At 44.6% G+C, this 24309-nt stretch overlaps 1 protein-coding gene across 6 annotated transcripts in view; it reads left to right on the top strand.

Moving 5' to 3' along the window:
• The first annotated feature begins 46 nt into the window (after positions 1 to 46).
• ZNF236 (zinc finger protein 236) overlaps positions 47 to 24309 on the top strand; it is a 104414-nt gene continuing 80151 nt past the window's right edge. Inside the window, exons 1-7 of one of the 6 annotated variants that reach the window (XM_077876346.1) lie at positions 736 to 756; positions 984 to 1137; positions 1982 to 2095; positions 10023 to 10140; positions 14904 to 15046; positions 16326 to 16490; positions 23773 to 23951. In XM_077876346.1, the coding sequence (XP_077732472.1) occupies positions 15020 to 15046; positions 16326 to 16490; positions 23773 to 23951 (371 nt within the window). In that variant the 5' untranslated portion in view covers positions 736 to 756; positions 984 to 1137; positions 1982 to 2095; positions 10023 to 10140; positions 14904 to 15019. Of the gene's footprint in view, positions 188 to 735; positions 759 to 870; positions 1138 to 1981; positions 2096 to 10022; positions 10141 to 14279; positions 14414 to 14903; positions 15047 to 16325; positions 16491 to 23772; positions 23952 to 24309 lie in introns of those variants that run through there. The other 5 variants (XM_077876300.1, XM_077876529.1, XM_077876216.1 and 2 more) reach the window with 5 other exon arrangements.

The raw sequence follows: 24309 nt of genomic DNA, 5'->3' as shown, positions 1-24309 counted from the left end.
GCCCGCCTCCGCCGCTCGGCCGGGCGCGCGCCTCGCCCCCGAGGCCGGTCCCCGCGCGTGCGCGCTCCGCGGGTGTATGTGTGAGTGTGTGTGCGGCCGAGGGGTGGGCCGCCGCCGCCGCCGCCGCCGACGATGCCGCGGGGCCGCCCCCCGAAGCCCAGGGAGAGCAAGGCGCGCGGCGACTCCGGTAAGCGGCTCCGGCCCGGCCGCGCTGTGCCGCTCCGCGCGAATATAGTCCCCGGATGCGGCGCGAGGGGCGCCGGGAGCGGGCCGGGCCGGGGGCGGCGGGCCGGGGGCGGCGGGGGCCGGGGCCGGGCCGGGGCCGGGGCCGGGGCGGGGGCGGGGGCGGGCGCCGGGCGGGTGTCCGCAGCCACCGCCGCCGCCGCCGCCCGCCTGGGGGCCGCAGGGCGCGGGCGGAATGATACCGGCGCGGCGCGGCGGCCCCTCCGCGGGGCTGGGCCTACTTTCCTGGGCCGGGCGGGCGGCGGCGGCGGCGGCGGCGGCGGTGGTGGCGGGGCCGGGGCGAGGTGCGCGCCGCCCCCCGCCCCCCGCCCCCCGCCCTCCGCGGCCCGCCGTCCCGGGCGGAGGCGGCCTCCCGGCGGGGCTCCGGGGCCGCGTGGGCGGGCGGGAGGGACGGGCGCCGGGCCGGGCCGGGCCGCCCCGACTGCCGAGGCCCGAGGGGGCCCGCGGGGCGGGGCGGGCCGGGGGGCCGCCGGGGGGCCGGGAGCCGAGACCCGAGACCGCGGAGGCGGCTGCGTGTGAGCCGGGTCGGGGGTGGGGGTGGGGGAGGGGGTGGCCTCCGGGTACTCGTTCCCTCGCTGGCTGGGACTCCGGGGTCCCCTTCCCCGCGGAGGAGTCGGGGCGCTCGGTGGGGGGCGGGGGGCTGGGGCCTGCCGGGGGCACCTGCGCTGCTCTGCAAACCCGAGGCCGGTCGGGCCCGGAAGTGCAGATCGGGGTTCCAGCGTGCCCTTGATCGCATTTAGGAAGAGGGGTGCGGACGAGGAAGTGGCGTGAACTTGGAGCGGGACGTACCCAGCCGGCCGCGGCCGCGGTCCTGCTGCAGTCGGGGCGGTCAGTGAGCCGACCCGACCCGACCCGACCCGCTGCTAAGGAAGCGCTGCAAGTGCCGCCCTGCGTGTGAGTCCAGCAAGCCTCGCGCAGCCCGGCGCAGCCCAGCGCAGCCCAGCGCAGCCCGCCTGGCTGTCCGGGAGCCAGCCGGAGCCAGCCGAGGTGTTGGCTGGGGGAAAATGCAGGGCTGCGGACTCGGACTCAGGTTGCAGCATGACTGCTGGAGGCTGCAAGGAGGCCCGAAAGGCCTCCCCGTGCTCTGGCTTTGGCTCTGGTTTGCTCACTGTTTTTATTTTTGCTAAGAAGCCTTCTGCCAAAAATAATGTAAGGTGCAGTGCGTCTCGGTTGCTTGGAAGAAGGCATAGGCCAGACCGTGGAAAATTTGCATCAACTTGCAGTCCCCCGTCTTCCCAAATGGCATCCTTTTGGACCTGGATTTTCAAGCCCCAAACATAAGAATAATTCTCTCTCATTCCTCAAGGCTATTCATAATTAAGTCTTGTAGCTTCTACCTTAAAAATGTCTTTTCAGTCAGCCCTCCCCCTTTCCACCTGGTGTCCCTGGCTGACCCAGTCCACCTGCGTGCACATGGACTTCTGTGGGAGCCTCTGACTGGTCCCAGGTAGTCTGACGCTACCTTAAGTTCGTCACCAGTCCACCTGGAGGAGCAGTTTAAAATGTAGATAAAATGGCCACACCCTGGTAAAAACTCTTAAGGATTTCTGATTCCTTGGGGGTAAAATCCACATTCCTGCAGGATCCTAATTGATCCAGCCTCTGGAGGGCTCATTTCCCTCCTCCTGTGCTCTAGCATTCAGTTCTCTGGGTTCTGGCAGAGGCCACACTTGTGGTGGGGTGGGGCCTTTGCTGTTACCTATTCTGAGAATCCACCTGCTCTTGCTCAACTTCTTAGGTCCCAGTGCTTCAGCTTCCCAGCAGAGGCTTCCTCAAAGCTGTCTGAAAATAACTTGACACCACAGTTCTTCTCAGAATGTAGGCCCTGGAGACACTCTCAGGGGTCTGCAGGGTAAATATTTTCATAGTGCTACTGTTTGGTTGTTTCACTTGCTGAACATTTGCACTAATGGTACAAAAACTATGGGGGTAGCATTGCTGGCGCCTTTGCACAGACTGCGAAGCTGCGGTATCTTCATGTACAACATACTGAATCTATTCCAAATAAAATGATTTGCAGGAAAACAAAATGTAACTTACTGCAACAGAGAAAATGTCAGAGGCAGATATGAGGAGCTACTAACCTTCTATTCAGCCAGACATTAAAAATATTTGTAAAAGTGAAAACTCTTGTTACTGCTTTTGTGGAGAATATATTTTTCATAAAAATGTGTATTTGTGTTAACCTATAGTAGGTTTGTTTTTAAATGAATAAATATTTTAATAAGTGCTCAGTTTTAATTTCTGATAGGGCAAGTAACAATATAATCTGTATAAACCTAAGGTTTTTGGGGTCCTCCATATTTAAAAATGTAAAAATCCTGAGATCAAAATGTTTGAGGATTATCGCTTTGTCAGTTAACTGTCTTAAGAATGTTTTCTCATTATCAGAAATTCGTTTTCTATGTTACCATTATGAATTTTATTTTTAAGAAAAACCTGGAAGGTGCGTGGGGAATTTTACAGATAGAGGGAATAATAAAGCTCAGAGAGGTTAAAGTGAGTCGGTAGGTCTACCCAGCTGGTGGCAGAGTTGGGATTTGAGTCTGCCTTTGAGTCCAAACTGTGCATTTTACTATTTTGCCTTGATATATATAAAGCCCTACATATGGGTTAATTAATATATTCAACAAATATTTATTTTTTAATAATAAATTTATTTTTTATTGGTGTTCAATTTGCCAACATACAGAATAATACCCAGTGCTCATCCTGTCAAGTGCCCCCCTCAGTGCCCATCACCCATTCACCCCCACCTCCTGCCCTCCTCCTCTTCCACCACCCCTAGTTCGTTTCCCAGAGTTAGGAGTCTTCATGTTCTGTCTCCCTTTCTGATATTTCCTACCCATTTCTTCTCCCTTCCCTTCTATTCCCTTTCACTATTATTTATATTCCCCGAATGAATGAGACCATATAATGTTTGTCCTTCTCCGATTGACTTATTTCACTCAGCATAATGCCCTCCAGTTCCATCCACGTTGAAGCAAATGGTGGGTATTTCAACAAATATTTTAAAACACTTCCTGTGGTGGGTGTGCACGGCTAGGGACTGGGTCACAGAGTTCACCTAACAGGATCTCTGCCGCGGCTCTTAAAGACTGTGTATGTCCTGTGATGGGGGAACATGTTTATGGCAGCAGATAGCAGACACTTGTAGTCTAGGGTTCCCAGAGAAAAGGATGTCAGAATGGAGATGTTAAGAAAACATTGCTTGGAGTCATAATTAGCTTAGGACAGAAGTACAGTAGTGGTGTCCTACCTGCCCCCTCCCCCCCCCCCCCCCCCCCCGCCCCGCCTTACCTGCAGTTTCAGTCCCCTGCGGTCAGACGGTGGTCTTAGTGACATCATCAGAAGGTCACGGTGCCAGAGGTCATTTACCTCACTTCACGTCCCAAGAAGAAGGGTGAGTGTGGCCCAATAAGATACTGAGAGGGAGAGAGACCAGAGACCGCATCTGCACAAGTGTACTAGTGTTGTCTATGTCACTACTATTGTTAATCTGTTATGGATTTGTCAGTCAAGCTCAGCGATAGATACTTAAGCACAGGAAAAACCATATAGATGGGATTCTGCGCTCTGGTTTCAGGCATAGGGTGGAGGGGTGCCTTGCAGTATACCTACCTGTGGATGGGGGGCTGCTGTGGCAAAGGAAGCCTTGAGGGGGTGGTGTGTGTTGAGTACTTGTTTGGTGCCTGGCACTATCTTGGGGATAGAAGGATGATCGAGGTAGAGTTTTTTCTTTATTGTGCTTAGTTTGGTTTAAATAATAACATGACCTTGGTGGAAACCACACTCTGGGGACTTGTATGGCTTCCATTTTTTCCAGTGCGGTGGTACAGACCTTTTCTCCCCAGCTTGTACCTGTATTTGGCCTCCTGCTACGTTTCCGTTTTCTGTGGGAGGAATATTTGTAATACTTCATTTCCAGAGAGCTGAGGCCAGCAGACGTTGAGCCAAATGTATAAACTAGTCCCCTCTTGCTCAGATGATTAGTTTAGGCCATTTTAGCTGTTCTTGGATGAACTCAGGGGCTCTCCTTTTCTCTCTAAGGGGATGAGACAACCGGGCTGAGCTAAGAGCAGTAGGATTCAGCGCACAAGGCAGCAGATGTGCTGACAGGTTTAGAGGTGACTTCTCTGCTTCAGACTCAACTAGGTACTCCTGGTGGGGCTGAGGGGAGGGCAGGTTCTGCTTAAAGTAATAACTCTCTGACAATATTGGGCATCTGAGAATGAAAAAAATTCTTCGTAAAGGAGCACCCTTCATTCTCCACCACTGAGCTTCTTACGTAGGCAGAGTTTTTAATATTTTGAGAAAAGTGTGTGGGGTAAACACATCAAGTTTAAAGATTTTATGATCCTGGAATCAAGTAGTGAGTTAACAGCAGTTCAGAATATTTCCCACAATAAAGGAAAAATATTTGATTATAAAGATTTATTTAAAAAAAAAAAATCTTGGTCTTTGACCCAAATACAGCCTGGGAAAACCATACTAAACCATAATTCTTTGTGAGATAGAGGCAACTCAGCAGTTTTTAAAATAATGCTTATCCTGTACCAGGGTCTTTATATTTTCTCTGTATACAAAGTCAGTGTCTCTGCGCTCAAGCGATTAGTGTTTTTCAAGCTACTTTTTAGTTGTAGAACTTTCTTACATGAAATGTGGCAGGATCTCAAGTGGTGGTTTTCACCCTTGGCGAAACATTATGGAATCACCTGGGGAGCTTTTAAAGATCTTGATGACCAGGCCTCGAGTCCAGTTATGTGTGAACCTGTAAGGGGGAGCCAGGCATCACTGTTCTGCAGGCTCCCCAGTAGTTCCACTGTGTGGTCAAGGCTGAACACCAGTGGTCTCCGGCAGAGCTGTTCTGGGTAAAGGTGGGAGATTGAGAGATTCAGAGACAGCCCACAGCTCTGCAGTGTCTTCCCCTAAAATTTCAGCAGAGTTGAAAACTTACCTTAGTGGATTAAATTAATAATTTATGTAATAAGCAGCATGAGCGGACAGTGTGCTCTTAATACAGAAGTGAAAAACTTAATTGTTCATGGCTCCGGCAGCTAAAGCAAGCTAGTTAAAGGTACTAGGTGACCGCAGGTAATAGCCAGTTCCGGGGAGCCTCAATTCTGGGAGAATTGCCAAGCTCTCACTTGGTTTACAGGGGCAAGCTCCTGCTCTGCTCCATTTAAGTATTGCCGTGTCTTAAGCATTTTTCAGGAGGAGGCCAGATGTGTGTATTTTTTTGAAACCTTTATTACTGTATTTTAGTAATTATGTTAATTGAACCAAACATCTACATAGAGAATGCAAAGAGCTTCATGAACTCCATATGTAACCAGCACCTAGAACATTGGCAGGACCTCACAAGCTCCTGGTGTTTCTTCCCTGTTACAACTGCCTTCCCTCTTTGTGCTCCGCTGTCCTCTTCTGACTCCACAGGTTAGTTTTACCTGTTTGCAGACTCAGTTGAATTTACAGTATATACCTTTTTGTTTCTGGCTTCATTCATTCAGTATTTGCTTTTATGAGGTTATCCTTCTTATTATTTGGCAGAAATAAGTTCATTTACAAGGTTGTATGTTATTCTGTTATGTAGCACATTGTCAATTTATCATTTCTACTCTGGGTACTTGGGTTGTTTCCAGTTGGGGGCTATTATAAATGCATGCTGCTATGCACTTTTATGCATTTCTGGGTCATGGTAGACACTGTCAAACAGTTTTCCAGTGATCGTACTAGTTTGCTCTCCTACAAGCAGTGTTGGAGAGAGTTGCACTTGCTCTGTCCTTTTAGTATTTTAGCTATTCTGGTATGCATAGTGTTTGGATTTTTAACTTGCAGTTCTGTGCTAATAGACTTTCTTAGCCATCAGTTCTCTTTCATGAGGCTCTCATATAGGTCTTTCCCCATTTTCCTACTGGGTTGAATGTTTTATTATTTTTTTAGTTAATAGACTTTACTTTTTATAGTAGTTTTAGGTTTACATTCAATTGAGCAGATAGTACCTAGTTCCTGCATACTGCTTATTCTCCCCACAGACTTTCCCCTGTTATTAACATCTTGTATTAGTGTGGTACATGTGTAACAATTAATGAACCAATTTTGATACATTATTACTTAATAGAGTCCATAGTTTACATTGGGGTTCCTGTCTCCACAGCTCTGCTTGTTCTCTCTAGTATCTATACCTGGAATCATGCAATATGTAGCCTTTGCACACTGCCTTCTCTGTCTAAGCAATATGCATTTATGATTCCTTTCTTCATGGCTTGATGGCTCATTTCTTCTTATTGCTGAGTAATATTCCATTGTCTGGATGCAGCAGAGTTTGTTTATATTTTGAAGGATATCTCGGTTGCTTCCAGATTTTGGCCATTATAACTTGCTGTAAACATTTGTGTGCAGGTTTTTTTGTGGACATTAGTTTTCAGTTCATTTGGGTAAATTTTTTTTTAAGATTTTACTTATTTATTCATGAGAGACAGAAAGAGGTAGAGACATAGGCAGGGCAAGAAGCAGGTTCCCCACAAGGAGCCCGATGTGGGATTCAATCCCAGACCCTAGGATCATTCCCTGAGGCAAAGGCAGATGCCCAACCGCTGAGCCACCCAGGCAGCCCTCATTTGGGTAAATGTTGTTGACCACTGGGCTGAATGCTATGGTGAGACTGTTTAGCTTTACAAGAAGTTGGCAGATTCTTCCCAAGTGGCTGAGCCAATGAATGAGAGATCTTATTGCTCCACATCCTTGTCAGCATTTGGTATTATTGAGGGTTTTTTTTTTTTTTTTATTTTAGTCCTTCTAATAGACATGTAGTGGTATTTCGTTGTTTGAATTGCAGTTCCTTTACGAGATACAGTGTAAAGCCATATATTTGTATGCTTCCTTGTCATCTCTATATTTTTGGCAAAGACTTCTGTCTTTTTGTTATTGATGTATAGGAGTTCTTCATGTATACTGTATATGAGCTCTTCTAGTTTTTTGTCCACTCTTTGAAGGATATCTTTTCATGAAAGAAGTTCCTGTTCTTAATATTGCCTTATTTATCAGTCCTTTCTTGTTTAGTACTTTTGGGACCCGTGTAAGGAATCTCCGGCAATTTTAAGATCATGAAGCCCTTTTCCTATATTTTCATCTTGAAGCTTTATTGTTCTTTTCACTTTTAGATGAATAATTCATCATCTGCTTTTGAAGGACAATTGCTTTGTTTTTATTTGCTGGCTATTATAAATAATGCTTTTGTGTTTTTAAACTTGTGTTTTTGGTGCACCTATGTACACATTTCTGTGGGGATCTATGTAGGAGTGGAATTGCTGGACTACAGGGTTTGTATGTGTTTGACTTTGGTCGATGCTGCCAAATGGTTTTTGAGTGGTTATAGTGATTTTCATTCTTTCTAGTGGTGATGAGATTTCCAGTTGCTCCAGATCGTTATCAATCCTTGTTTTTGTCTGCCTTGTTAATTTTAGCCCTCCAAGTAGGTGGGCATTTTACTTTTCTAAAAAAGTACTTTTTGTTTCATATTTTTCATACCTTGGATTTTTGCAACAACCCTGTATGTTTGCAGGATGGAAAACGGCCTCATCTTTGGATGAGGAATCCAGCTGAGTGACAGGTTCTTTGGTTTGTGGAGACCTTACAAACCACCAGGCAGGACTGAGGTTCTTAAATCTTACGGCACTCAGTCCTACTTTCATCACTGTCCTCCTAGTCTGTGACCAGTAACCCATATTTTAATCTATAGATACCCATTTTTTAAGATAATGTGCATTAAAATTGTATGTACTGTGCATACATGCTTCATTGGAAATTGGGACAGAATCTTGGACCAGGCTGTCCATGATTTTCTGTGGCGCCCTTTAGCTTTACTTGATTGTTGTTGCTGTGCTAAAGTGCTAATGTCAATTGTATGTTTGTGGAGATGAGAAACAGAGTAATGGCAGCAAATCAGCAAGGAATTATTCTATCACATATAGAAAATTCGTTTGTATTGTCAAAGGATGCATTATTCTCAGCAGTACACCTCTGGGTCATTCTCAGAAAGACTGTTAATTTTAGTTCCTGGGCCCAGAATTGTTTTAGCTAGATGGGGAGGCTATAGATACTGGAGGTATTATTATGTTATAATTTTAACACACTGTAGTTTTGTTAAACTTGGATAATGTGTGTGGTGTCTAAATATACATGCACCTGAGTTTAAAGTCTTTAGATATAAAGATGTACAGGTTAATAAAAGCAAATATTTGAAAGAGGATTGATATTCCTTTTAAAAATAGAGACAGTGTGGTAATCCGAGGTGTGAAAGGGAAACTGCACACAAATACAAATACTGACAAAATGGGCATATTGAAAGCACACCTGGGTAGAGGTGAATTTTACTGTGAGAACATGAGTGGCCTGACCCTGTTAGGGACCATTTAATGAGTCTCTGACCAGGTATTTATTTTTAGCTCTGTGTCACAGGTAAATTTCATATCATTTATCAAGAAACCAGTACCAGCGTTTCCAGACTCTAGTTGTCTCATGGAAACTACCATGGTTTTGACAAGCAGGGTACTTTGGCTTGACTCTCAATTGAATATTTTTTATACTGAAAGAGCATAAACAGTCTTAGGCTTACAGTTAACATAAAGTACTGTTGATAAAATTCAGGTACATCTGCTGTTTTACAGTAGGCACAAGGTTGAAGTTGGGGTCTCATCTCAGAAATCATGACCCTAAGAGACACAGAAGCCTGACTGCTTAGGAGAGAGTCTTGAATTATGAGTTGAAAATTACCCTCCGTTCTGCCATGGTTGATTGTGTGATTTTGACCAAGTGGCTAAGTTTCTCTGGTGTCTTAAGACTAAGACCTTGGTCTCTGGACTAAGTTTCCTTAGTTAATCCAACAAGGGTATGGAGTGTATAACTCTTTTCCCCCCAAGTAAATTTTATTTCTCACTTTTTAACTTAATTCTTTTTGAGCGTATAATATGTTATAATGGCTCAGAACTTTAAAAAATGAAAGTCCCTTTTGGAGCCCTACTCCCCCAGAGAGTTGCCTTTTTTCTTTCTTTTTTTTTTTAATATATATTTATTTATTATTTGTGATAGACATAGAGAGAGAGAGGCAGAGACACAGGAGGAGGGAGAAGCAGGCTCCATGCCAGGAGCATGACACGGGACTCCATCCCGGGACTCCAGGATCGTGCCCTGGGCCAAAGGCAGGCACTAAACTCCTGAGCCACCCAGGGATCCCCGAGAGTTGCCTTTTCTTACCAGTAACCAATGCTATTCTTTTTCTTTTTCTTTTTTTTTAAAGATTTTTTATTTATTCATAGAGACAGATAGAGAGAGAGAGAGGCAGAGACACACACAGGCAGAGGGAGAAGCAGGCTCCATGCAGAGAGCCTGTCGTGGGAATCGATCCTGGGTCTCCAGGATCACGCCCTGGGCTGCAGGTGGTGCTAAACTGCTGCGCCACCGGGGCTGCCCCATAATGCTATTATTCTTTTCTGTAGTTTTGCAGGGATGTTTTATGCACAAACAAGCAAATACATGGTATATTTGCCTGCCCCTTCCTTTTTAAAAGGAGTGATAGCATCTAGAACATACTGCTTTTTTCATTAGCTATACTTTTAGGATTACGTTTTTATATGAGTACATTTCATTTCCAAATGAATATTTACTTAATAGTAAATACTGTTGAGTAAATAATGGGTGAAATTCAAAAAGTGCTAACCCTAACCCTAACCCTAACCCTAACCCTAACCCACCCTAACCCTAACCCTCTCTCGGTGCAGTTGCTTTTGAGCTGACAGATGTTTGTTCCAAGAAGAGGAAAGCAGGTGCTTTACGGCTGGTGCTGTTAACTCGAGCACGCACTTTTCTGACAGAGATTCTATGGAGAAAATAATGTAGGTGCGTTTCCGCTAGCTCCTAGGAACAAGCAAATGGCTAAGGAATGTATGTACAAAATAAGAATAGTTAGTGGACGCATAATAAGCTGGAAGAATACTAAGGTAATTGAGGTGTGGGGCAGGAGTCAGACTACAAGTGGAAATTAGATATGCTGGTCTTGGGAGATTTAGACAACTGGGTAGAGACCAAAGAGTCATTAGCTTTCATCTTATCTCTGACTATTGAGCAAATGTTTGCTAGGCACTCAGGATATGCCAGGTTTTGTGCAAGGCTTTGGAGATACAGTGACCCAGTAGGAAGGGTTCACAGGCCCACGCACTGCAGAGTTTTACCTGGAAAAGTCCCGGTGTGCTCAGACCTGGACGCTGACCAGTGTGGGAGGAGCAGGAGAAAACAGGAGAAAAGAGAAGAAACTAGAGACCAATAAAAATAATAACAACAACAAAAAGGAGGAGGTATGGTAGCTGAGGTGGGACCCTACTGGAAGTGGGGGTGATAGCTGTCAGACTCTCCAAGGGCCTTTTGGTGGCCTCAGAAAGCATCCTGGTGTCAGGATGGAAAAGTGAGAGAAAACACATCCATGGTTGGAGAGCCTAGCTCTCAGGGACAAGATGTTGGACAAGATGTTGGAAGAAAAGACGGGCCTGCTGAGAGCAGTAGAGATGTCAACCACTTTTTGGAAACTTTTTATTCAAAACAAAAATAAAAATAGATGCAAAGTTTGGCAGTTAGCTCAGTTGGTTTAGAAACAGAACTGGTGTGTCTCATTTTAATATAAAAAATGCCTCAGCAGGATTTATGGAGAGATGAGATCTTCAATGCCTAGTGCTTGAGGGTTTAGGTCAGGAGATGCAAATTGGAAAATCATTGAAATGTTATAAATGCAATAGATTTTGTTGAACTGTCCTATCATAGAGAGGCATTTTGTATAAGAGGTCACTTAGCAGGGCACCCCGCTGGCTCAGTCAGGGCAGCAGGCGATTTGTGAGCTCGAGCCCCACCCTGGGTTAGAGATCACTTAAAATCTTTATAAAACAACAAAGAAGAGATCAATTTAGTTCTTTAGATGGGAGATAAGAACAGACCTTTGCCATTAAGATTTGGCTGACGGGGCTGGTTTGCTGTGTCTGGTGTGGGAAGAGCAATTTGTAGGGTAGCTTGTCTAGTCCCCATTACAGACCAGGCCTGACTACAGCTGTGGCAGGGTGTGGCCACAGAGGGCCAGCTGGGGCATCGGGCGGATGAGCATTAGAGAGATGGCCACGTTCCTAAACCATGGGTGGGTTCTTGTTCTAGTAGTGACAGGAAGCATTATCTTATTTAATCTGTACAACTCTGAGATAGGCTTATTTAATCTGCACAAATCTGAGATGATTTTGGGGCTGGTTGGTAAATAGCTATTATTATGTACTATTGAGAATCTTTATGTAAAGAGTTAAATTGATTTTGAAGCTCATCTTCACATTCTTTCAAGGAAAACAAAGCTGCTCAAACAATTTCTGATCTTTGTGCAATCACTTTGTGTTTACGTTTGATAGTGAATTTGAGTTCTTGGTATCATGAAGGATGAGCAGTTGAAGAGAATGTGGTGACGCCTGTTTGTGTGTGTGTGTGTCAGGTGACTATCCAGGTAAACTGGCTGGAATTAGCCTACTGAGTCTCCCTGTGGTCTTGAAATCTCAGGGTGATCCATCCCCTGCCTCTGGGGGAAGGGGGTGGGGGGCAGGGGGTGGGCCAAAAGACCTACTTGAAAACTCCTGACCTGGATGAACTCTTAGATTTGAGCACTGTTGAATGCATATAGCTCAATGTTTATGATGTGTGTGGGGGTTGGGGGGCTAGAGAATAGCTGTTCTGATTTGGGAGACTTTAGGAATATGTGTTGCCAAAATCTCATGGGACGTTCCTCCAGCTGCCTCTAAAAAATGCAGCTGTCCTCAGGAGGGTTGACCATTAAGAGGCTGCCATTGATTTGGTCATACTTTACCTGAATCCCTAGCCCCCTAAAAAGTCTGGTGGTCTCTGTGGCTGCGGAGCTGCCACCCTTCCCCAACAATGGGCAAATACATGGACATGGGGTATTTGCATGAAGTTTTCACAGGGCTTGTGGATCTCCTGAAGTGTGTTCTAAGGATACATCAATTTCGTCTACCTCTTTCTGAAAAATGCATGCACTGGGGAAAGTTAAATGAGCTTGAAGAGAGATGATAGGCGAAGGGGGTTATCTTACGGCCTTGGACACCATCCAGACAGAAAGCAAAGTGTGCATGAGAGAGCCTGCCTCACCCTGGGAGCCCTGGGACAAAGGCTCGTGCTTTCCCAGTGTAGAGAAAGGGCAGGTTTACAAGTATGTTCTCCCAAAGCAAAGTAAAAGTCTGGAGGTGCTGTCGATTTTAAAATTACACTCAGCGTGGAAACTAAAGCATGTTTTCCCCTTTTATTGCACTTTAATTTAAATTAGGGTTGTTTTAAGTTTGTTTTTGAACCAAATTAATACTGTATTATCACTGGGGGAAGGGGCTTAGTGAAAACATGATTTTATTATGTTTTGAGCTCTGTTAAAGAGGGAAGTCTTGCTTCTTGAGATAAAAATCTATTTTGGAAAAATCTTAATTCCTAGGCCAAACAATGTCAGTTTTGGTTTTAAATGTGTAGTTACTGATCTCTTATCATTTTATCTATCATTTGTAATTAATTACATCCTTTCTCATTATGGGTAACATTTAAGTAGTTTCAGGTAGAGGCTGTGAACATTGTTTCATTCTACATCCTGAGATAGCCTTTTAATTTTGCTTTTCAGTGAGGAGCGCTCTCATGACTATATTTGGCCATTAGGTAGAAACACTCACTACTGAGCTTTTTTTTTTTTTTTTTTTTTTTAATTTTTATTTATTTTATGATAGTCACAGAGAGAGAGAGAGAGAGAGGCAGAGACACAGGCAGAGGGAGAAGCAGGCTCCATGCACCGGGAGCCTGACGTGGGATTCGATCCCGGGTCTCCAGGATCGCGCCCTGGGCCAAAGGCAGGCGCTAAACCACTGCGCCACCCAGGGATCCCTTTTTTTTTTTTTAATTTATGTTTTTTTTAAAATTTATTCATGAGAAACAGAGAGAGAGAGAGAGGGAGGCAGAGAACAGGCAGAGGGAGAAGCAGGCTCCATGCAGGGAGCCCAATGCGGGACTCGATCCCGGGACTCCAGGATCATGCCCTGGACTGAAGGCAGGCGTCAAACCACTGAGCCACCCAGGGATCCCCCCTGCTACTGAGCTTTTAAAACACAGTTTTCAACAGATATTTTACTTGAGCATTCTCAATCTCTAAACTATTTCTTCCTATAATACAAACTTTCCCAAAGGGGATAATATATCAATTGATGTGGTCCCAACAATTATTGTATTTGGGCCTGGAGAGCATAAAACATTTTGTTGCTAATTTAATGTAGAAGTTTTGAATACATGGTCTTTGAATAGAATGTGGGTATAGTGAAGAATAAATAGAATAAAATTACGTGTATCTTTTCTGTGGTAGACCCATTCTGTTTCTGGATGAAGCTGTTCTGTTGAATTATATTAGTGTTTCTTGAAACTGGAATCGGTTTACTCAAGGATCTGCTGTAAGAATTCTTGAAGGTGTCGCCAGCCTTCTCCATGGCTCTCTACTCCACCTTCTTGGTCTCTGCCACCTCCCATCTGGAGAATTGCTCTATTTTGGCCACTGTCAGGACTGGGGGACTTCTGGCCAAAGCTGGAACTGCAGGCTGTTTTCTCCAAGGAGGGATTTAAGGTCCATTGAGAATTTGGAATGCCCATGTTTACCACATGGACAGTTGAGATATAGGCTTTCTGGAGCTTCCTTGAGGCTTAAAATCAACCCTACTTTACTTCCAAATTTCTACATTTCAGTAATTTATGAGTCAAATTGATACAAAGAATTGTATGTGACATATTATTTCTGGTCTTTGTATCATTAATGTGTGTTATATATTTGTGCCTAAATTATAAGACTTGGAGTTTATTATTTTAAAGAACAGTAGACGTTTAGGACATTTTATTTTCTGAAATTCTTGACAAGTTTTTGTGATTATTACATATTTTTATTTGAAAATACTTTTATGTTTATAGCCATTGACCTGCGTGGGTCTATAGAAGTGCATCGTGAAGCCTAAGGATTGTCCAAAGCACTGCAGACAAAGGTCTTCCTAAACCCTAACCATGTGGGAGAATAGAAGTTTTTCCTCTCTGACTTAATCTCGCACTCCAGCAGTTTTCAGAGGTAGATTGAACTAGTGAATTAGCATTTATGCTTCTACTTGAGTTTTGTTTGCTGAGCGACTTAAGATGAACAGTGTTGAACAGTGTGTGGGTTACTGATGGACTCTCAGAGTGACGTAGGCGAAATGTCTCTGTGATTTCCAGTGACTTTGAAACCATAGTAAGCATGAAGGCAAGGCTAAGTGACGTCGTGGCTTTTGCGTGTCTTTGCGTGAATCTCAACCTCAGGAGTTTAGTTTCACATTTCTAAAGATCAGTTACTAGCGGGTGCGTAGAATTCTGTTGTCCTGTGCCCCAGTCATCCCAACATTTTTTGTTTCTGGCTTAAAAATGTCCATTCGAAAAATTCAAGATATCATTAATTTCTTCTAAATTCTCTTATAAATCTCTGACATAATTTGGTTTCTAAACAATAACCAAATAACTTAGTTTTATTTATGTGATGAGAATAACAACTGGTATTTATTGTCTATACTTATGCAATTTTATAGATGGAGTTTTAACATTGAATGCGGAGAACACTAATTATGCCTATCAAGTTCCAAACTTCCATAAGTGTGAAATCTGTCTGCTATCTTTTCCAAAAGAGTCCCAGTTTCAACGCCACATGAGGGATCACGAGCGAAATGACAAGGTATGTATTCTCAAGAGGGATGTCAGAAATGTGAGCGTTGAAACTGGAGGTATTGTAAAACATCAGCATGTCAAATGAAATTTTTTCTTCTAATTTAGGTCTGTAAATTGTGGGGCATTTTATCTGACATGAACACGTCTCTGGATGTTTTGTGTTCACTTGTAGGCATATTCCTGACCCTTATATTGGTTAATGAGATCAAGTGGAGCTTGTCTAGTCAATCTATGTGTTGTAGCTCTGTATCAGCGGACAAAGGAATTGCCTCAAAACAGGACTTTCAGTAGTTTGGTTTTTGTGTGACTGAATGCAGAATTGGTATATCTCGATGTGTTTTTTTCTCCAGCAAGGAGTGTTATCCTGAAGGGGTTGTGCCTTTTAAAATGGTATTCCAGAAATGTCAGATCTCATTTCAGCAGAGAGTAACACTCTCTTAGAGATTTGAGTCCTCGTTTTCAGGGCCCCGTGTGGGCGAGGTTAAGAGTGTTAGTGTCTTAACGGAATGATCTGCCTGGTAGATAGAAAGTAGCAGTTAAACTACCATTAAAAAATAATCATTGAGTTTTCCTTCCGAGGTTAGGAGAATGGATGCCAGTGAGCTATTTGAAATGGTCAGGAGAATGCCAGGGACCTCTTCTCTAGGGAACAGGATACCACCAACTGGTTTTGCTTTCAGCGTGAATATTCTATATAACGTAGGATAATATATAACATCACCAGTACTGATAACTTGTTTTACCCTCCTAAGTTGAAAATGTGAAAATACTGGCTTGTTGGTATCTTGATATTCAGAGAGAAATACCGGTGGTTATTTTATCTTTCTATAACTAAGGAGAATACCTTTCATCTGGGGAAAATTTTAGACTGTGTTAAGCAACGCTCTTAAAATCTAGTAGAAGTTTTTATGAGTACTGACTTTACTGGGAGCGATTCTATGTAGAGCAGTGGGGTTGGTCAGAAAAGAAGGGAAAAATTCACCCTGGTGAAGCTGAAGTTTTTCATGTTTATTTCCATGGAGACTATATCCTGATACGTTTACATGCAGAGTTTCTCGTTCAGGATGTTTTTTGTACAGATGTGTTGTCGTCCTTATAGTCAATCCTTCAAGAAATTCTGTGAGGAGCTTTGCTGTGTCCATTTTGGATTTATTGACTTTAGGTTCAGAAGAGACTCCAGCAGTTCCTTAGATTGTCTTTAGATTATGGTACTTGTTAATATTTGAATGGCATTTATTGTGGAAAGATTGTGTTTCAGTGGCTTCTTGACTTTTCTCTCCAAATAGCCACATCGATGTGACCAGTGCCCCCAAACATTTAATGTTGAATTCAACCTGACACTTCATAAATGCACCCACAATGGGGAAGATCCTACCTGTCCTGTGTGTAACAAGAAATTCTCCAGAGTGGCTAGTCTCAAAGCGCATATTATGCTACATGAAAAGGAAGAGGTAATTATTTTGGCCTATACTTTGTTGATGGATTTTTAAAATGCATCTAATCCTTGGTCAGGGGGATTTTAGGTATCAACTAGTTTAAAAAGCCTTTCCTATAGATTTCCAGGAGTTAATCATTCAGTGTGCCTTGCCTAATTCTCTAGTTCACTGATAAAACGTTTTATTTTCTGGCCACGTCAGCCCCTTAGGGCAGACGCTTCAATGTGTAGCATATTCAGAAGATCCAGCTATGCCCATGCAGGATTCCTCAGTGGTCAAAGTAAACGTTCTGTTTCTGGAGACAGTAGTATTTCCTCACTCAGCTTCTGGATCCCCCAACCTGTGGGAATTTGAGAGAAGAGAAGACATTCATGGTGACTCAAAGCAGTTTATACACCAAAGTGAACAATCCTGAAAGGGCCACAGGTGTCTTGGGAGTGCATTGAGGTGAATGGGGTGCGTTGCTGATGTGTGAACCGGAGGCTTCCCATTGCTTCGAGGGGTGTGGGCCTGATTGGAGGTACAAATGACTGTTGCTTCAAAAACATTAATCCCCCCATCCCTGATTATTATTGTGTAGGATTAGGAAAATGCAAAAAGTAAAAAGGAGAAAATAAAAGTCACCTTTAATTCTACTGTTGAGGGATGGTTACAGAAAACTATCTGGTATACTTTCCTCCTGAGACAGGAAAACAAATACAGTATTTAAATTGCATATATTAAAATGGAATTCATACTTTCTATATACGTTTGTCTCTTCTTTTTATATATGTCTTTACTTTTTAATATAAACTAATTTATTTTTATCTTTTTAAAAGTGAATTGTATAAATAATATGTGTTTATTTTGGACAAAATGAGAAACTAAAGATTAACGAGAGTAATAACATTATTAGAAGAAATGAGAATCACAGCATTTGGAGAGAGTGAACACAGAGTCTTTCAGCTTTTTTTTTTTTCTTTATGTGCTTTCCATAATAGTTTATGTATTTAAGAATAGTTTAATTTAAAAATATTTATGCTACTGTTTTATAACCTATTGTTTTTCCTTAATATATTTGTAAATATATCTTTCCCCATTTTCACTTACTACATTATGAGTGTTTCTCCATGTCAGCATCTTAAATTATGTTATTTGTGTTCTGCATCTGGATGTAGCATAATGATATGCAATCATTTCTTTTGTTATTTAACATTTAAATTACTTACACTTTGAAAATATTATACATAGTACATCTTTGTATACATCTTTAATTATTTCATTAGGATGGATTCCTATGGTTGAATTTACTGAATTAATACCATTTTTTCAAGTTCTTTGTAGAATGCCACATTATGTTCTAGAAAGCCTGTGCTGCTTTTCACCTTCTGCAGAGTATAGGTCTGCCTTGTTTCAACTCATTGTTTTTTTGTTTTTGCTTTTGTCTTTTTTGGAAAGCAGAAAGTGCCTGTGTTAAAGAGTATACTAAAGGATTCTGGCCCAAGTTGTGCATGTACCCAGTAAGAAATCAGAGTAGAGGAGGGCGTGGAACATGATTTCTAGTTCTGGAAGCAGCTTCTGTGCCCTTAGCCAGGCATTCTGGGCACAGACAGAGGTCCTCTGCAGCCTTGAGAGTACAAGCCATCCCTTCTGTGCCTGTTGTCTTCAGTTTCCTGCTCCTTTGCTCTGTGACACCTATGTGCATCGTGGAGCTGTCTTGTGAACAGCACATGGCATTACATTGTGCACACATACGTCACAATCAGCAAGTCTCTCCTGGCAGACACATGGTGGTTTTCAGCCTCTGTCTTTACGAACAAAGCTACAGCAAGCAAGCTATTCATTTATGATTCTGGTTCTTGTAACTTGGTTACAGATTCTTCCCAAATCTAAAATTATTATTTTTTAAAACCCCACTGCATCTCCTAGCACAGGTCCACGTGCGGTGCAGCACGCACACATCTCACAGCTCGGGAGTTCACACCAATCCCTCCACCTCCATTCACACCTTACAGGACTGCTTTGCCTCCCACCAGCTCAGGTTCCTGTGTCCTGTGTCCCATCCTCCATCATGGGGGCTTTGGGGACCTGGGCCACAGCAGTGGCACACTCACTCCCTCTTTTGCTCTATCCTGTAATTACCTCTGAAATAGTTTTACAGTAGCCTGGCTCAGCCCGCCCCGCCCCACCCTCCGCCCTGTAAGGAAGCCTACTAAAAATCCTGTAGGATTGAAGTCGATTCAGGGCTTCCTGTTTTAGGCACACCCTTTCCCTTTTCTTCCTGACTGCCCTTCCTCAGGTCCAGTCAGTGTGACCACACGGCCAGCCTAGAAAGCTGGTAGGGGCTGGGGCCGGGCGGGCAGGGAGGGGGGCTTCAGTTTTGAATATGTGGATAGTCACTTCCTATTACAAGTCAAAATGGCACAAACGAGCATCAAAAGAACTGCTGCCCCCATACCCTCTGCCCTGTCCTCCCGGGGTTTCCTGGGGACCTCCACCTTGTGTCATCTTTGTCTTTGCGCTGTTTCTCTGTAATGATAAGCACATGTTCGAAGGGTACTTGTTTTCCTTTTCTGGTTTACCATTAATGTGAACTTCAGAGTTTCGCCTAGTTAAAAATCATCTGGTACTTTTATTTTGACTGAATTAAATGTTTAGATTGTTACAGGGGAAAAGTGAACATGTTGACAGTGTTGAATCAGTCTGGGCTGGGACAGCCAACAGGGTCACCCGGGGTGGGTGAGGATGGCTGTGGCACCCAGGGCACGGCCGTTCCCTTGTCCCCTCATGGCCACCCATGTACCTCATGGCACCTCTTCTTCGGGGCTGTCTTCTAAGATCGACTATGACTTTCTCTGGGATGGGGAATGGGAGTCACTAATTTATCATTTCCAGGTGTTTAGTTTCTTGGACATTAGTTTCAGAATCTTCCCTGCGATGTACTTTCTCTTGCACACCCTTTGCCCATGTTCTTTCCCACATTGTTCCTCCAAGTGGGGCTCACCACCTGCCCCTCTGAGGATGATCTACTCTTTAACTCTTTGCTGCTGTCAGTTTGTTGTCAATTTAAGCTGTGCTCTGATGTCCTGTCCTGGAAGCCACATGTGCGGGCAGCTGGCCTCACCTGACCCTCGGTGTCACCGCTGAGACCTCAGCTGTCTGTGCCTTTCGCTGCCCTGCTTGTGAGGAGGTCAGCGTCCCATCATCTCTCACTTCTGGTTTTTTCCCTAAAAAGGTCTTTGAGAAACACGTACTTCCTGGGAGGAGGATTAGACTTTACTTCCTAGTACTGTTGCTCTCCTGTCTTTTGATTCTCTTGGAGCAGGACAGATCATGCGTCTCTGCGGTGAATGATTGTGGCGGAGGGGCGAGTAGTTGCAGGGGCTCCGGCAGGGCCTGAAGCAACGGCGGGGCAGTGTAGACGCGTGCGGCCCGGAGGGGGCTATTGGAAGCTGGGGCGGGATCCTCTGTAACCAACATGGGCGTCCTGGGCCAGGCAGGGGCTTGTGACTAGGGCTTCTTGAGGGGCACAGGAGACAGGGCTAGGCTGGGCTTGGTTCAGGTGCGGGTGTGTTGGCCGTGGGTGTGTCGGCCGTGGGTGTGTTGGCCGTGCGCATGAAAACGAGGGCTCTCTTACCGTACCTGGTTGTGGTGGGGTCCAGGCTCACAGTGGCCCTCTGTCACCTGGCCGGCCTTGTGCAGTGCAGAGCCAGGGGGCTCCTGTGCCCTCTGAGATGTCCGGGACTCCGCCTGCCCCTCCTAGGTCACCTCCCATGGCTCGAGGATAGGGGGTGGAAGGGGCATGCAGGGGGCTGGAGCACTTAGGCTGGGAAGTCCAGCTTGTGGCCGGATGCCATATGCTCAGTGAGGAAGTGTCACCCTGTAAGATACTGGAACGCTGTTACCAATCTTGCCCACAGATGTTAAAAATCATACATCTTTGGCCACCTTTTTCTGTTTGGTGTGTTTATATTCCTCAGTGACTTGAAGTGAATCTGATATGTTAGGACAGGAAGAAGTCAATAGCCTGTAAGAGTCCAGCTAACATGAAGGAGCCTTATCTGCCCCCCCCCCCCCCAACTGCCACTGTGTAGTGAGGACATAACCCTGAAGGAGCAGGAAGGAGATAGGTCACTCAGGGGCTTTGGGGCCGGGCAGCAGCGTGGCAGTGAATTCTGGGGCATTTCTCCCTCCCACACTCCTGGATGGGTTGCTGGACAAGCCTCTAGCCTTCTGCCAATAGTCACAGACAAAACGCTTCAAGAAAACCTGGTTCCCCTTTGCCAAAACTGGCAAGAGGGTGGTTTACCGACAAAATCTTTTTGATGATGCTCCCACCAATCCCCAACTGCAAAGCTGCAAGTGATCCTCTTCCAGCCCATGGTGTCCCTTGTTCCTCAGAAACAGATGGCCTTCTGATCCTATGACTGCCTGGGATTAGGGAGGGGGCTAATCTTGCATCCCTCTCCTGGCAGAAGGGTGACACCCAGGTCCCCCACCCATTGGTGTTAGCAGAGCCGTGCTGGAAGCTGACCTCTCCTACTTTGCCTGGCAGCAGCAGGCAGGGTCCTGATTCTCTGAGTGTCAATGGGTCAGGGTGGAGTTGAGCCTCACTGCCCCTGGCAGCAGTGACGTTAACCAGGTGATGCCAGATGGCCTAGTCCATGCTGTGCTTTCCACCCTTGGGGTCAGTGGGGCGCTGCAGGGTGACCTCCATCCCTGACGTTGTCCCATGCTGCGTCCAGGCAGAGTGACTGGCTGCTAAAACAGACCTAGAGCCTCACAGTATAACACCCAGAATGTCCAGGATATGGTTGAGAATCACTCAGCAGACCAAGAGCAACGATAGTTCCAACTCTAACAGGAAAAGACGGCAGATTCCTACATGGAACAGACCCCGATGTCAGAATTATTGGGCAAGGATTTTAAAGCAGTCATCCTAAAATTGCCTTGTGAGGTTTTTTTGAAACAAATGAAAAAACGAATAGAGAAAAAAGGGAAATTAGAGTGAAAGATGCAGTGACTATAAAGACCTCAGTTGAAGGGCTTGGCAGTGGGATGGGGAACCCAGAGGCCCCCAAGGAAGCCCAGGGCAGGGGAGCCAGTGCTGGCATCTAGAGGGTGTGAGTGAAGGTCCAGGAGATGGGGCTGCAGGGAAGGATCAGGCCGTGGCCCTGGGGTGGGGGGCTCAGGGCAGCAAGTATGTTTCATGTTTTGTACTCTGACCTGTAAAAATTAGATCTTCAGCAGGGTGGAGGCTGATCAGAATGCTGTGCTTGCCACTCGTCCATGACGAATTACCCAGAAGGGTCTGTTTCTAGGGGAGAAAGTGGTCACTGTAGGCTTGAGGAATGACGGTAGCTCTGAACATGGAGGATGCCAGACGCGGCATGTCCCTTAGTGGCCCTTGGTCCTCAGTCCTCGAGGTAGCAGGGGTGTGGGCTCCTTGCTGGGGTTTTCTCGCAGTTGCCGGGGGCAGGGGGGAAGGCTGTCCTGGTGCCCCGGGCTTTCGAGGTGTGAAGTGGAGACGCCGAAGACACTCGCCACTCTGTGCTGCACTTTGCCTGCAGCCCCAGGGCTCCTGTCCACGATGGAAGTGGCGTGAACAGGGCTTTCATTCAGAATCCTGACAAGTGTAGGTAGCTTCTGAAATAGACCAATCCCATCACTTGGCAAAAAAGTAAGGAGAGGATGAGTCTGAGCCAGAGCAGTAGATGAGTGGGGTGAGGACGGGGCAGGGCAGGGGAGCTACATTTTACTTCCCAGTTACAGGGTGGGGCACCAGTTATGGGGGTCCTTGGTGGAAATGACAGTTTTGCCCTACACATTTGGGAGTGATTTTTAATTTTTTTTAAAAGGATGCACCAGATTATGTTAGGTATTTTTTTTTTCTTTTTGACAGCTTCCCAAAAAGAATTTTATCATCAAGATGCTGACAATTTAGTAGTTCATTATTTCCTTAAATTATATAATAATACTAACAAGTTATTTAAGTGGAAGTCTTTATGGAATTGCTCAACATACTCCATTCAGCTAGTCTTTTTCTGCCAGGGATGCTCTTGGTATTGATGAAATAGTCATTTTAGTGGGGCATACTCACACTGACTGGACTGTTGTGTATGGGAATGAAAAGAAAGTCTGATGGACTCAATAACTTTTACTATGTGAATATTTTGATATATTTTCAAATTAAAATAAAATTGATTTTTACCCGTTTTTGTTTTTGTTTTGCTATTTGGAAATAACAGTTTATGCTCATTGACAGATTACACTCATTTTTTCTCCGTGTTTGGACACTTTATTTTGAAGATCTTTTAAAAAATTGTGTGCTGGACTCTGAATGAATCTGCTAATCACACTTTGTGGTCAGGCAGCAGTTCCTATTGAGGAGAGTCCCTGAATTCTCCCTCTGTGCCATGCTCTCTGTTGCGCATCCTGCATGGATCATCTTGTTTAACTTCCTAATAACCCTGTGAGGGCAGATGCTACTGGCATCCCCGTGTCACAGACTTAGGGTGGTTAACACCCAAGTGCTATAGCTGGTGGGGAACTACCCAACTCTAGAACATATGGGCCCATGTTGCCCAATTGACAGAGGGGTCATTTAAAATTTATAGTAGCCATACTAAAAAAGTAAAAACCCAAACACAACAGATTAAATAAGTTTTATTTTACTATGTCTTATTTTGAAAATACATCCAAAATATTATTCATATTAAATGTTATTGAGCTGTTCTATTGCTTTTTGCAGAAGTGTTTGAAATCCCGGGTGTATTTTACACTTCTTTCACGGCGCTGTTCAAATACACCTGTTTCCAGTGCCGAGCAAGCTGTGTCTGGACAGAGTCCCAGAGTTCTCTGTGAGAGGCTGCCTGTAAAACAGATTGAAACAATGATAAGTGTTTCCGTTTAAAAATTTATCGGCTGTCATTTTGTTTTAAGGGAGTCTATTAAACTGTAATCTTCATTTGAATTCTGTTCCTGACCCTTCTGTGGTGGTGAAGTCATTCTGCTTCTCTAACATTTGCACAGCACAGATGTATGAAATGGCAGGTGCGCAGCAGCCAGTTAGAGAGCTCACTTTGCCCAGAAATGGCATTGTTCTCTCACCTGTTTCCATGCCTGTCTTTTTCTTCCAATGGAGATGATTTTTATATATTCATATTTGGACAGATTGACACAGTTTTTGAGAGTGAAAATAGTGTTTGTTCTAGAGGAAAGAGTAGTTTGTGTATTGATCATTTCCAGTACCAGTTGTTGTAAGAAGTCATGGTCTTGAAACATTTACTCTACTCACGGATGGCCTTTGCTTTTGCAGAATCTCATCTGCTCTGAGTGTGGGGATGAGTTCACTCTGCAGAGCCAGTTGGCCATACACATGGAAGAGCACCGCCAGGAGCTGGCCGGGAACCGGGTTCACACCTGCAAGGCCTGTAGGAAGGAGTTTGAGACATCCTCACAGCTGAAGGAGCACATGAAGACTCATTACAAAATTAGGTATGAGCCTTTGCTTGGGCTTGGTAGAAAAAAAGACATCTATATGATATATTAAAGATTGGTGTAGTTTGCTGGGTTTAGTTAAAAATACTGTCTACTTTAGAAACGGCTACACAGATGCTAATCTTGTCGTGGTGTCAGGATATCCTAAAACGTGTAGTCATGTCTCCGGTAAGAAAGATAAGCTGAAAAATTTTTAAATAGGCATCAGGCTTCATGAGCAGAAATTTTTAGCTAGTATTATAGTGTTAAAAGTTGCAGAACAAGGTATTGGCAAAACTTTTTTATAGCAAAGTGACAAGGTGTATAAAGTAGATCTGCAAAGGCCAGGTCAGCACTCTTTTGAACGGATTAGTTT

This window comes from Canis aureus, chromosome 1, assembly GCF_053574225.1.
Source record: "Canis aureus isolate CA01 chromosome 1, VMU_Caureus_v.1.0, whole genome shotgun sequence".
NCBI classification, from domain to species: Eukaryota; Metazoa; Chordata; class Mammalia; order Carnivora; family Canidae; genus Canis; species Canis aureus.
This window is presented reverse-complemented; position numbering and strand designations above follow the sequence as displayed.